The 13,451-nt window shown below is 34.0% G+C and overlaps 1 protein-coding gene across 4 annotated transcripts in view; it reads right to left on the reverse strand.

Annotated features, from left to right (window-relative positions):
- LOC138714827 (transducin beta-like protein 2) overlaps positions 1-13,451 on the reverse strand; it is a 75,056-nt gene that overhangs the window by 47,776 nt on the left and 13,829 nt on the right. The window contains exons 1-2 of one of the 4 annotated variants that reach the window (XM_069847001.1): positions 7,056-7,842; positions 5,505-5,720 (exon numbers count right to left, since the gene is read on the reverse strand). In XM_069847001.1, coding sequence (XP_069703102.1) covers positions 5,505-5,720; positions 7,056-7,188 — 349 coding nt within the window. In that variant the 5' untranslated portion in view covers positions 7,189-7,842. Of the gene's footprint in view, positions 1-5,504; positions 5,721-7,055; positions 7,991-13,451 lie in introns of those variants that run through there. The other 3 variants (XM_069847000.1, XM_069846998.1, XM_069846999.1) reach the window with 3 other exon arrangements.

Genomic DNA, 13,451 nt, shown 5'->3' on the forward strand with positions numbered 1-13,451 from the left:
ACTTCTATTTCTCTGAGCTTTTTCTCATTAGAGCCAGGAGGAGTAAAAATGAAACAAATATTTTCATCTCTTCGAATATCGAAAAATAGTGAACGTTACGATAGGCCTAGGTGAATTATAAAAATTAAGATAAACTTCAAGCCGAATGTGATGTAGTTCTATTAATTTAAAAATTTAATAAATAAAGCTAACTTCTTTCACCTTTCAAATGGAATAAAACTAGTTTTCTTCATAAGAGCTTACTACAAGAACAATGCAAAAAAAAAAAAAAAAAAAAAAAAGATATAAGTTAGCACTAAGTTTAACACTGATTTTAATCTTCACTTAAAAAGTGGCTTGCTTTGGCAAGAAATAAATTATGATAATTTTAGCCATTAACTCGTATATATTAAATAAAATGAAGTGGAATTAAAAGTGATGAAAAAACATAACGCAAACTTCTTTTATTAAAAAAATGCAGTAACAGTGCAAGTGTAACAAGCCTAACAATTCTGACAAAAGTAAGAACATCTCAGAAATATTTTATCAAATTTACTAGCTATACATATATTATTTTTAAAAATTACATCATCACTTTCACTTTTCATTCACTGTGGAGTGAAGTACTGAATAAAATTAACACATGAATCTGGAAACACTTCAAGAAACAGTTTACTGTGAATTAGTCTTTTATATAACCTCTCTGTAAGACTCATTTTTTTTTCAAGTATGGTGTTTATTATTATCATTTTATTATTATTTACAGTTTTATATTATTATTATTATTAACAGTTTTATATTATTATTATTATTATAATTTTACTATTATATTCGGCAAAAGTATGTTTACTATTTACGTAAAAGCCGTAATAAATCATTAAAAAATGTAAACAATATTACAAAAAGATCACCACGTGCTCTACATGCAAAGATTTGGCAACGTTGACTGGCCCCAATGTAGTTCCCTCCCACACATACTTCTTAAATACAGGACAGATAAAATAAATGGCAAGTTAGTAATAGCCATATACTCTCGACAGAATTCATAACCATCCTTCTGCAAGTAAAAAACTTCATGCAAGTTCCGTGTGTTATCGTATCTGTGGTGAATGGGAACAGTTAAGGTATAGCTTTGACAGGGCTTAGAGGCCACAGTCTGAATATCACTCAAGGTCAGAAAAGGTTTGTTCATTGCCAAAGAAGCGTCATACTTGTCTATATAGAGGTTCAAAGTTGTGTCCACCCAGCAACTTATGATTCACAAAGTTTGCTTGCTATCACAGAGTAAAAACGAAAACGAGATCAGAGTAAGAAAGTAATAAAAGTGTAAAAATTATTTAATTAACATCTCGCATTTTAAATATTTATTTTCGAAATAAAATAAGACACTATAACGCGTTAATGCACGGGTACATGCCAATGGAGTACTCATAAATCAATGAATGGTAGAAGTATCCATTATGTTAATATTTTAATCTTGCTAATATTAAAATATTTACTAATTCGAAATGTATCATAATTCTACAGTGTTATTTAGAATGCAAAGGAGTTTTAAAAGCCAATATAAACTCGGACAATTACATAAATTTACTAAACATTGACATTAAAAAATGCGTGTTTTTGAATCCGAAGTGTTTATGAAAACAGAGTTATACAATATATTTCATAGGCTGCACTCAACGTTTTTTCTTTACACGAAATTTATACAATTACATTTTAACCTCAAATTAAAATTAAAATAAAGATGCATATCCGAAGTGTTTATGAAAACAGAGTTATAGAATATATTTCATAGGCTGCACTCAACGTTTTTTCTTTACACGAAATTTATACAATTAAATTTTAACCTCAAATTAAAATAAAAATAAAGATGCATATCCGAAGTGTTTATGAAAACAGAGTTATAGAATATATTTCATAGGTTGCACTCAACATTTTCTTTACACGAAATTTATACAATTAAAATTTAACCTCAAATTAAAATTAAATAAAAATGCATATTTATTTTTTAATATGGTAAAATGTGAGAAGAGGTATTCTCTTGTGTGTTGAAATCTGCTGCATGTAAAACTATGCACAATGGTATGACAACAGGAAGTACTATGCTTCGTCACAAGACCCCTCTGCAGACCATTTTCGTCGCATCTTATGCTGACTTTTGTATAGAATTGCAAACAAGATAACTATGAAAACAAAGAAAATTTTTCCTATCACGAACACATTTTGTATTCTGAAGTTTACACAAACAAAGCTCTGTGATGCTTAAATGTCGACAGTAGACTCTCAGCCAGTTTAAAATACTTCCAATGATAATGAAATGTAAGTCAACATGACTTTCAGTCTACTCTGCAGTATAGTTTTATACGAAGCGTTTGAAACTACAATATCTACATTCGTGAATGTAGTGTGTGTATTAATGCCTCAACAAATAGGAGGTAGTATAAATATATACCACAAAGACATTAATAAAAATGTATGCTTTAAATGTATTGCAATTATTTATTTTATCTTCTATAAAAAATGGAAATAATTATGTCTACCTAAATTCGTTATAGTATGGTCAAAGTTAATGAAAGCTACTGGAACTTAACCATTTGTTTTCATTTAGTCATTCCACAATTTATATCTAGAATTAATGGCGTAAAAAACTAAATTAAAATTAACATTTGCAAATCTTTTAACGAAATTAAAATTGGAATTAGCCCTCACTTATTTATATATATGAATCTTTTGTTATATGTTCTTTTCGAATGGCAAAATAATTTCATCATACACTCCAAGAAGCCTTGGAAAAGAAGGCAGACTTCCAAAGCGATAAATGAAGACCGTAACAGGTCATCATATTTAGAGATGTTCATTTGTTTATTTATATATTATATTATTATCCCAGGAAAAGTCTAGCTTAGTAATGATCAACAAAGCGTAGGAGCTAATATGTATCTCAAAACTCATTCGTCTTTTTTTCAGAAAAACACTTCCTATCTACTGGTAAAAGAACAAGGCAACAATTACCCATGAGAAGTCTAAACAAACAACTGTAAAGAGTAAAAAAAGGTTACAAAGCCTGTAAGATGTTGAAAGTCACTCTGATCGAAGATAGAAGAACAGTATCTAAAGTCCCAGTCACACACAGTCATTTGCAAAATAGAGACAAAGACGATAAAATGAAAGAGAAGATGTCAGACCAAAAAGGAACAGATAAATGAAAGTGTCACGTTAAGTTCAACATTTCGGATGAGAATAAATATGAATTCTCCATGATATTATAATCAAGTGAAGATCAAGTCTGATTTTCAGGATACAATGACACATTAATTATACTTCCCTTCGCCTCTAATGTACCTAGTTATAATTGGATGAAATCTTATTGATGAGTGGAAAAAATTAAATCCCGTTTGCTATCGTATATGTTTGTATAGTTTGATTGATGAATTGTATATGCTATAAATTGAACAGTAGTCTGTATAGCTGAATTGATGAATTGTATATGCTGTAAATTGAATAGTAGTCTATATAGCTCAAATGATGAATTGTTTATGATTATAAATTGAATTAATCTACTTGATATGAATTGCACAATTTTGTGTAGGTTAACGAAAGTACGCTTTCAAGTTGTTTACTATGTATTGTTTATGTTTGTATAGCTTGGCTGATGAACTGTGTATCCTCGTAATTTGAAGTAATTTGCATAAATTGTATTATCAGTTTTTGTATATCTCAACTGATTGAATTGTTTATACTTTTAAATTGTATTAACTCACTTGCTATGTATTATATTTTATAACTCAACTAATGAATAATCGTTTGAGTTTGTAAATTTAATAATCTGATTGGCTATGTACTGTATATTTTTAGTTGAGCCACCAATATAGCTCAGTCGGCAGACTCGCTGGCCTGCTGATCCAGAGCTGTGCTCGAACTTTGGTTGGATCCCCCATTTGGTCTGATTAGTTGGTTTCTCCCGAGGTTTTCCCCAGCTATAAGGCAAATGCCAGGTAATCTGTTGGCAAATCCTCGGCCTCATCTCACTACATCTCGCCAAAAAATTGTAACTGTATTCTTGTAAAATTTTGACTTGTTCCACATCTTAAAGTTTCATGGAATACAATAAATGAAATGAAAAATGAAATCAGTATCATGAAAGTTGTAAAGAATTGAAGAAATGAACACTGAGTGGCATGATGAAAGGAGATGGAGATTCAAGAGCCTCAGAAGATGTAAACTTAACGTAAATGAAGAAAAATAAAATCATGAAACACAAATCTACAAAACAAGAAACTCAAATTTAATCTTGTAGTCTACGCATAGAAAAAATAAAAGAAATTGGAAAAACAGTTTGTCGTGAATAAAGAATGTTCTAAGAGAGTGCAAAATCATGTATAAAGAAAGATGAAACTACATCAATTCAAGACAAGTTTAAAAACCGCTTGAAGCTCCAAAGGAAAATGTTACGACTTTGTAGCATCTTAAGGCATGATAACAATGTGGTCCCCTAACTACCACACTGACAAATTTTTAGATTAAAAAAAATGTTTAAGCAGTATATTACAATATTAGGAAAGGTATCAGCAGTATATGTAAAAACTGTGCTAATAGAAATCTTGTTTCACAAAACATTCACAAAAGCACGATTTTACAAACTTCATTAGTATTTTGCCAGACAAGGTTAGTTTCAATTCACAATAAACCTTTAAATATGAGATATCGTGGTTATTCTTAAGACTATTGTTATTAGTTTATAAAAATAAGTAAAAATTGGACTAATAGTCTAACACGCAACATCTCATCGATTTTCAGTAATAAAAAAAGATCTAACATTAGAAAAGAATAAGAAAATTAACTATTATTTATATAAATTGTTTTTTTCTAATCCGCCATTCTGTCAAGCTTAAAATATTCTAATACATGCTTCTTCACCATGACACTGAGAAGATTCTTTTACCTAGGCTACATGAACAGCTATCTGCTAATTAACGTTAACATGGGAAGAAAGGACACTAATTTTATGAATGATACAAGTCAGCCTACTATCACTGAATTGATTGTTAGTAACAATCTTCTTGAAACAAAATTTCAACTTATAACTATAACAAACGAAAACTAATTTCCAGTAGCAGTACCGGTACCATTTCTTTAAATTTTTAATTAAAAACTTTTTAATAAGACAGTTTAAAAGGAGTTCGGTTCTCATTAATATGTCATTGTGTTTAAAATTCTTTAAGAAGTTTCATCGAATTTTATAACAAGCGCGACGACAAGCTTAAAAATGTTTAAAATTTGTACGCCTATGTTAAGTTCAGGATAAGTTAGTCATTTTAACAGCCTTTACAGATTTCTTATAATTATGCTCAAGTGAATTTTGACACCTCAAAGCACTCTGATAACACACATATATTTTCCAGGTGAACACCACAATTATAATCTAATTTAGTTACAGATGCCAGTATCTAAATCCCTGATAAAAATTTAATCACACCAAATACATAAAGTACAAAGCTGTATTATTTTATTTAAAGCTATCTTACCTTCTGCGCATGTTGCTAGGAACTTCCCGTTGCTGCTAAAATCCATATCGAGGACTTCTCCACTGTGACCCTTGAGAGATGTCAACAGCCACGGATGTGAGAAAGCCTGTTTGGAATCTCGAACCCACTTCTCTGAATGTTTCTTCTTGCTGGACTTCAAACTAGAACTTGAACTATCCTTCTGCTTCTCTTTTTTTGGCACTTCAGCTTCTGAACCTAAAACAAGATTTTACTAAAGATTACCTAATTCCAGTTTTAAAATACTAAAATTCAATAGACCTACTGTAACAGGTAGGGCCTACTGCATACAAATGTAACTACACTCCCTTAATAGGCCAAACTAGCGCTGAGGTAGTTCCCTTCGTACTCCGCTTATACACCTTGCATATATGAATCTGTGGCAGGTTAGGTTTGGTTAGTTTAGACTTTTATTATGCCCTGTACATACGATCAACTGCATCTCCACAAAAAAAAAAAAAAAATCCCTTATAAATTAAACGATTTTCATTTCCGAAATCACCGGAACTACCTCAGCGCTAGTTTCAACCACATTCGTACCGCTAATTCAATTTATATGCAGAATAAACGAGGTCCACGTGGGGAAATAAAAAAATACTTCCTTACCACTTTGTAGGCCTACTTTTCGTTCACATCTATAATACGGGGGTCAAGGCTAAGCCATTTGGTATTACTGTTAGTGTCTTACTAATCGCGTAAATATATGGCCACAATTACATTCAATGTCCCTGAATAGGTGTACTTGTCACATTTATGACTCACATCACTGAACCAAATCTTTTTTTTTTCTTCTCTCCCAGCTGCGAATACGGGGTGTCCTTTTTAACTTTCTAACATGCACAAGGATTATTGAATCATGGTGCTAAATGAACACCTCAATAAGGCACTTTCGGCTATTATAATGATCCATAGTAGTACTATAAATCAGTAAGTAACAAAACGATTATTTTCTTAAAAGACAACTTAAATTCCATTCACCCACCATATCTATGAAACAATTATTTATTAGACAATTTATGTAACCAGGATTGTTAAAGCAATTGAATGTAAAATATTTTAGGGGCATTTATATCTTCACTTAGGACACAACACTGCACATGAAATTATGCGGACTAGGTATAACTGCAATGCTGTACATGACCATGGACTAAGTACTTAATGCGTTCTAACAGCTCTCTTATCTTCCAAGAGATGAATTCCACATTCACTACACATTACTGTACTTGAAAATGTGAAACCAATACACTACTTGCTGTTTTAAATAAGAAACGATATGCATTGTTTAGTGCGCGTCTGAAAACACGTGGTATGACTTACAATAAATGCTAGAGCATACAACAAAATGCTAGCGATTTCAGAATTTTATAGATTTCTTAGAATTGCCACAAACCAAATAAAATCATTATTTAAACACATTTCTCACAGTCCAGTAAAGTAAAAATAAATTTTGGTCAGACGGTTTCACAGTGCATGTCGCTTTCAACTGAATCGATGGCTGTGCTGCAATGTGTCCGCAATGGGTGATTTCCTTACTTTTCACATCATCTTCTCCTTTTGAAGACTTTAACAAACTGGATATGTACACTAAAACCAACACAGTCGCTCCAACTATGAGTGTAATAACAAGTACTGGATAATCGGTAACTCCAGAGCCGGTATCCGCCATAGTTTCCCTTGCACAAACAAACTTCTGACAAAACGACACGGCAACCAACTGCAGTCGTATGCAGCAGAAACACTACAGCTGCTGAGAATGGCGGGAACGGGGTCGGCTGGCAGGTTGACTAGCGGGAACACGCTCGCTCGCTTGCCGCATGTTCGACTTCACCTCGATACCGCTATGAGCCGCTGCTTGGAGCTTCCACGTTGTCCGCATCGTCGTGGAACTAGGCGACACAGCGCAGTTGCGGAACCTCGCCGCACTCTCACCATGAATAAACTCCTCCTCAAACCACAGCGGTGCTGCTCTGCTCTCGTCCTTGTTGTACTCTCGCCGACTTTTCACGGACTGACTCGAAGAGAGACTGGTTTCGCGCGTTATTTTCCTTTCCTATAGTTGTGTCTCGCGTGTATGACGTCGGCCGGTAGCCAATGTGCATGTATGCGTCATACTACGTCACTATTCCCCTCTGACAGGGGTCCAGGAAAAACAATACTCATTTCTTTTCCCCGTACGAACAGAGTACCACAGAAAAATTTACAGGGAAATGTATGTGGGGGGCGGGAAGCACTAAACTTAAACACACTTCACATCCAGCGACACACGTGAATTAATATTTTTTCACAAGGAAAACTTCGACACAAAGATATGTGTTCTTTCTTCTTCGTTCGGTTAATTTCGTTAACTTTGTAATTTATTCGACATAACACAATTCTCATTTTTTCAACAGACTCGACCAAATTTTCGTGAAATGCTGTTTTATTTCCCTGATATAACTTAAAATTTGCAGCCAAACGAGTATTTTATTCGTTCTTCAATTCGCTGACTCGACACAACGTAACTTCTACATCCATGAAAACAAGTTAATCCTAACCATAAAGCAGCTGAAGACTCTTTGACCGACTCTTGCAACAGACGAAGGAATATAAATACGGTGCTGGGAAACGTGCAAAGACCTTGGAACAACAACAATTTGCTTTTGATAGACTAGTCTAAGTTCAAAGCACCAGAGTTTGTTGTCTGCAAGAAAGCGTACAGTCGTGTGTTTCTGTTCTCCAGGACATTGCACCGAGATAACGGAATTGTTTGACACCCCTCTTTTCTGACGACCAATTGGCTTGTTGGCTGTCGCATTGGTACGAATCAAGTTCCGCTTCCCATTACTATTGTGCGAAGAAAATCTTATCGAAAGCTTTCAACTGTTTTTTCTTTCTTTATGCTAATCAATAAAATGTGCCGGAAGGTCTGGGTTGCTGATGCATCACTACCAGAATAACAGAACTCGATAAGGACTGACAGGTTATGTCGTTACAAATAACATTATCATGTGAGAAATACTCCTTTGTTTTAGATAAATTAGTCTATGATTCATTGTTATTGAAACCATGTACTGCTTTTGTCGATAGGATGACAAGCGACTTTTTTCTGTCATAGACATTTTTCTAAACTCGTTCTAGACAAGGTAACGTCTAGGCCTATACAGGAATTAGGTAGCTAATGGAGTTGTTGTTGTTGTTGTTTACTCAACTTCCGAAGACAGGTCGATAGGTCTGAACCTCACAAGTGATACCAAGAAGACACCACTTATGAGGCGACTAGGGCAGGAGATAATGGGGTAGGGTAGCTAATGGTGTTAAGATAAATAAACACAATTTGCTCCAAGATTCAAATGTGTCTAATGAATGGAATGAGATAGGCTAGTCTATGAATAGGTAAGTCACTCCTCCAATAATAATAATAATAATAATAATAATAATAATAATAATAATAATAATAATAATAATAATAATAAAAATAATAATACAGGTAATGCATTAAAACATAATGTACTATTAGATGTACAATAGTAAACAACTGCTTCTGGGCCATAGAATTAACAATAAGCTATGACTGAAGACGCCATGATGTGAATTAATGAGTTGTGATTGAAGACGCTATGATGCGAGGTTAGTGAGCTGCGGTTGGTAAAGGAAACTAAATGGAGAGAACAAGGGAACAACAGCATAAAAATACTAACACAAAATTTAGAGACATCTGTATCATAGTAGACATATTATACTAGATAGATACTACTCGTATTTAATGATCACGTGACCACTACGCAATTAAAATATTATTATAATATAAAATTGTCCTTAGGTACTTGCTAACGAACTGTAGGCCTACTCTACCTAGATTTTTTCGGTAAGGGAGCGAAATGTTTATTGAGATAATACCGAAATTGATAAGTTGAAATAGTTTAACATTAAATTATATGAAAAAAAGGCAGGGAACAGAAAATAATTTCGTAATACTGAATATTTCGTCATACTGACATTCGTTATAAAATTTTACTATTTACTTTCTATAGTTACGCATATATTGTGGACGCATCTGTTTCTCGCCCATGTCGAAGCACAACTAACGTTATTTTTAATAGTATGTTGAAAAATCCCCCCCTCCCAAATATTATAATAAACTCTTCCAAGTAGGCCATGTATATATGAGGAATCTCCTTGTGTATAGGAATGAACTCGTTTCACATTGTTGAGTTTGTCGGATATGACGTAAGAAATATTTTCGTGGCAACCAGTATAATTTCCATTCCTTTGATTTTTTGTATTAATGTAGACGTTACACGTAAAAATTTGGAAACACGAAATGCCATCGAGACCAAAACATCAGTAAAGACATGTATGACTCTGGGTTCTTCCATATTATTACTACTGCGTGTTCAGTTCAAAATGTGTCATGGCTCGTATGTCGTCATGTGGCTAGCCGATGAGCCTAGAGAATTCAATCTTCCTACACTCCCGCAGACGCGTATTACCTAAATGCGAGAGAAGTTGCCTAGCAAGTACGGCGTTCATTCTGAAGTACGAGTACGTACCGATACGTGCGGTAACGCCGGTAGTGGCAGGAATGTGAATTGTTTGGAAACACGTACTGAGGTGAGTTTTTTTCTTACTGTAGGGATATGGCGAGAGGGTTAAGACAATTACTTACGTATTTGTTGACATTAACTTGGACGGTCAATATGGACACGGAGCATTTGATTTGTGTTGTGGAATGTTGCGGTATGCAACGGATGATAACAAATACCCTGTGTACGACTTGCTCGCGCAAAACACAGTTCGAAAGAGGTTATGGTAGCACACAGACCGTACAGACCGCCATCTGTTACTACGACGTTCAAGTTATACCGTACACGTTCTCAAGTTCAGATTGAACGCCTTGATTAATAGGCAACTTCTCTGACATAAAATCTGAAACTCGCTTCAAATCGCTGACTCACAACAGTGACGTCATGACACACTTTAAAATGAACACCCAGTACTGCACAATGTTATCGCTTGTAGCAACAAATATACAGTACCTATGACGGGAATTTGAACTACTGACCAGCAATCGAATCACATAATTCTGTTTATTGTCACAAGCCAACAAACTACGAAGTAGCATAAAATAGAAATGAAACTGCAACAAATATTTAGACCACATTGTCACGATTTACTTACTATTAAAACAAATTTTAGAAGGTGTGACAAAATAATTATAAATATACCATACTAATCTGTTTACTACGTAGGAGTCGAATATTGGCAAATGTAGGCCTACTGTTTTCATTACGAATGTAAAATACAAAGTAAATAGAACAATGGTATTATGAACGGCAGAATTAAAAATAGTTCTCGATCAAGTTGCCCATAACAAATCCTGCGCTGATTTCAGACAATTGAATTATTGTTCTTATAACGCTTTATTGCAAAGGTCAGATAAGATTTACCGAGAAAAATGTTGCTAAGTGATACTGTATGCTATAGTTATGTCATTTCCTTCCTAAAGTTTTCAATTATAAGAAACGCATTCAAGCTACAGGAAATGTTAACACGAATCCTATTAATATATAAAATGTGTTTGTGTGTGTGTGTGGGTGAGAGAGAGAGAGATATCAGTGATTCTCTAATTTTGTATTAAAATATAAATGAGTAATCAACCTTCTCTACTGATGACGCTATGATGATACAAGAGCCAATGGAACACATTACTTAATAAAGAAAATAAATAATACATAAACTACCACCATCACCACCACCCAATGGCGTAACGTCAATGTAAGCTAAAAAGCTTAGCTTCCCCAGTTAATAATAATTTCATAATAAACCTGCAGTTTATGGAGAAAATTATTTATTAATTTTAATAGAATTTATATTTACGCGTTAAATATTGTGATGCGGCAGCTCAGGATGATTTGTGATGCAGCAGTAAACAAGAAGCCTGCACACACCAGCTTCCAAGCAGACTGGTTTCTTCTGTGTAATCCACCCCACAGATTTTCCATCCCTTTCTAACTAAACTACCCTAGTCGCAAGGCTCGCAAGAAGCTAGCTTTAACATTTAAAATAAGTAGTTTCCGAGTTATCCCTTTTCGTCAGTTGTGTTCAGTTGAAGTGTTAGTGTGCATTGTGGCTGATATAATAAATAATGAGCGAAATAACAGTTCCTGACACTAATTTACTTGAATTTTTTTAGGACAATTGTATTATCAAGACTGACTTACGAACAAAAGTGTGATTTAAAAAACAAATGACTGACTCCCTTGCTGTCAATGAAGGACACAACCAAAAGACAGACGCATACTTACGTAATGATACTAATATTGTGATTTCTCTAAGTATGACAGGGAGTGAGCTAATGTTATACGTATACGTGTCTTTGTTAAGAGATATGTGTAAACCGTGAAATCATATTTTACTACGTATCATTTGAGGTCATGCCTTATTGGTGTTACTTACTATGTTACAACCAATGTTCGACTGCTGACTTGAAATTGACTACCATTTATTCTAAGACTGTATTTTTGTAATACGTTTTCTCATATTGCATGAAAGACAACTTGAGTTAGCTTCCCCTGCTCAAGATTTCATGCTACGCCATTGCCACCACCGTGACCCTACTTAGAAATCATTTAATAAAATTAGCGTAAATAAAGGTAAAAATATAAGTTAATATACACAGGGTGCGAATTAAGATTTCTGATGGGGCGGATTATTAAAACAACGCACAGTTTCAAAATGTCAGTGGCTTTATTTTATATGGAAAATTACTGAAGGAACGCACAGTTTGAAAATGTTACCTAGTACTATCATAGTGTCAAATTATTCTAAAACTTTAATAAAGTATTCCTTAAAAGAAAAAGCATAACTGACAAAACATAAATCTGGTTGCTCTAATGATAAGAATCTTCCAGGATGCGAATAACGATATTGTTTTGTTTGCTCGACAAATGACTGTGAATTGAACTTTTTAGTGCGGTCCACTTTCAGTCTTTTCGCAGCACTTTCTATAAGCAGTGATGAAAATAACATCTCAACCAGAATCCGGGCCAATGGGAGCTTGAGGCTAGTACTTAAGGAGGCGCCATTCATTTAAATATAGGTTTTGAATAAATCAGTACAGAGTTCCTTCACAAAATAACATTCATTATACATGAACTGTTAAGGGTACCAATTTAATCCTAATAGGACACTTTCAATCTCCTCGGAGAACACATTCAATATCGCTTAACAATGAACACGTATAACTAGTAACAAAACACAATCAGATAATATCTCAGTCATGATAATTCAAGACCGTAGCAGTAGCTCCAATGTAGCTTAAGTCATGTGGCCACCTAACCAGTGGTCCTCCCAACAATTCCCGGAGAGGAAAGTGAAGATCTATTCTCCTTCCCATGGTGTCTGTATATGTCCATTGTTTCAGTTTTTCCCAGGACTGCATCTGGAGGCCATCTTCAACTCTGATATATAATCAGGAGACTGTCACGCGACATATTCGTGGTGGCGTAATAGTGGTGCAGCATTCCCGTAATTGAAATTGAGATGGGCCCAAATGGTTCTTTCTTCAAACGATCATAAGACAGAAGAGTCCCATTATTTCTGGTTGTCTAGTGTTGCTGTAAAATATTTCTCTATGCTATAGATTGTATCTATTAATGATGGCAAATTTTAGGTTGGTACTACCTGTTTTGTTTATCGATAGAATGGTAATATTCGAGATTTTTTTGCCGTTTTTTTTTCAGCTGCCAAGTTTAGCTAGGATTTTAATCAATTTAATGCATGCTTAAGGGGAGGCAGAGGTGAAATTTTCGAACAAAACTGAAGAAAAAAATGAAAATTTGGATTTTTCCATTTTTATTATCTTTATTTTGATATTCCGGTGTTAGTTTTTGATTTTGTGCCCTTAAAAGTATGAAATTAAAACCAAGATAACTGTATTACTATATTATT

This window comes from Periplaneta americana, chromosome 15 (assembly GCF_040183065.1).
Source record: "Periplaneta americana isolate PAMFEO1 chromosome 15, P.americana_PAMFEO1_priV1, whole genome shotgun sequence".
In the NCBI taxonomy this organism is placed as follows: domain Eukaryota; kingdom Metazoa; phylum Arthropoda; class Insecta; order Blattodea; family Blattidae; genus Periplaneta; species Periplaneta americana.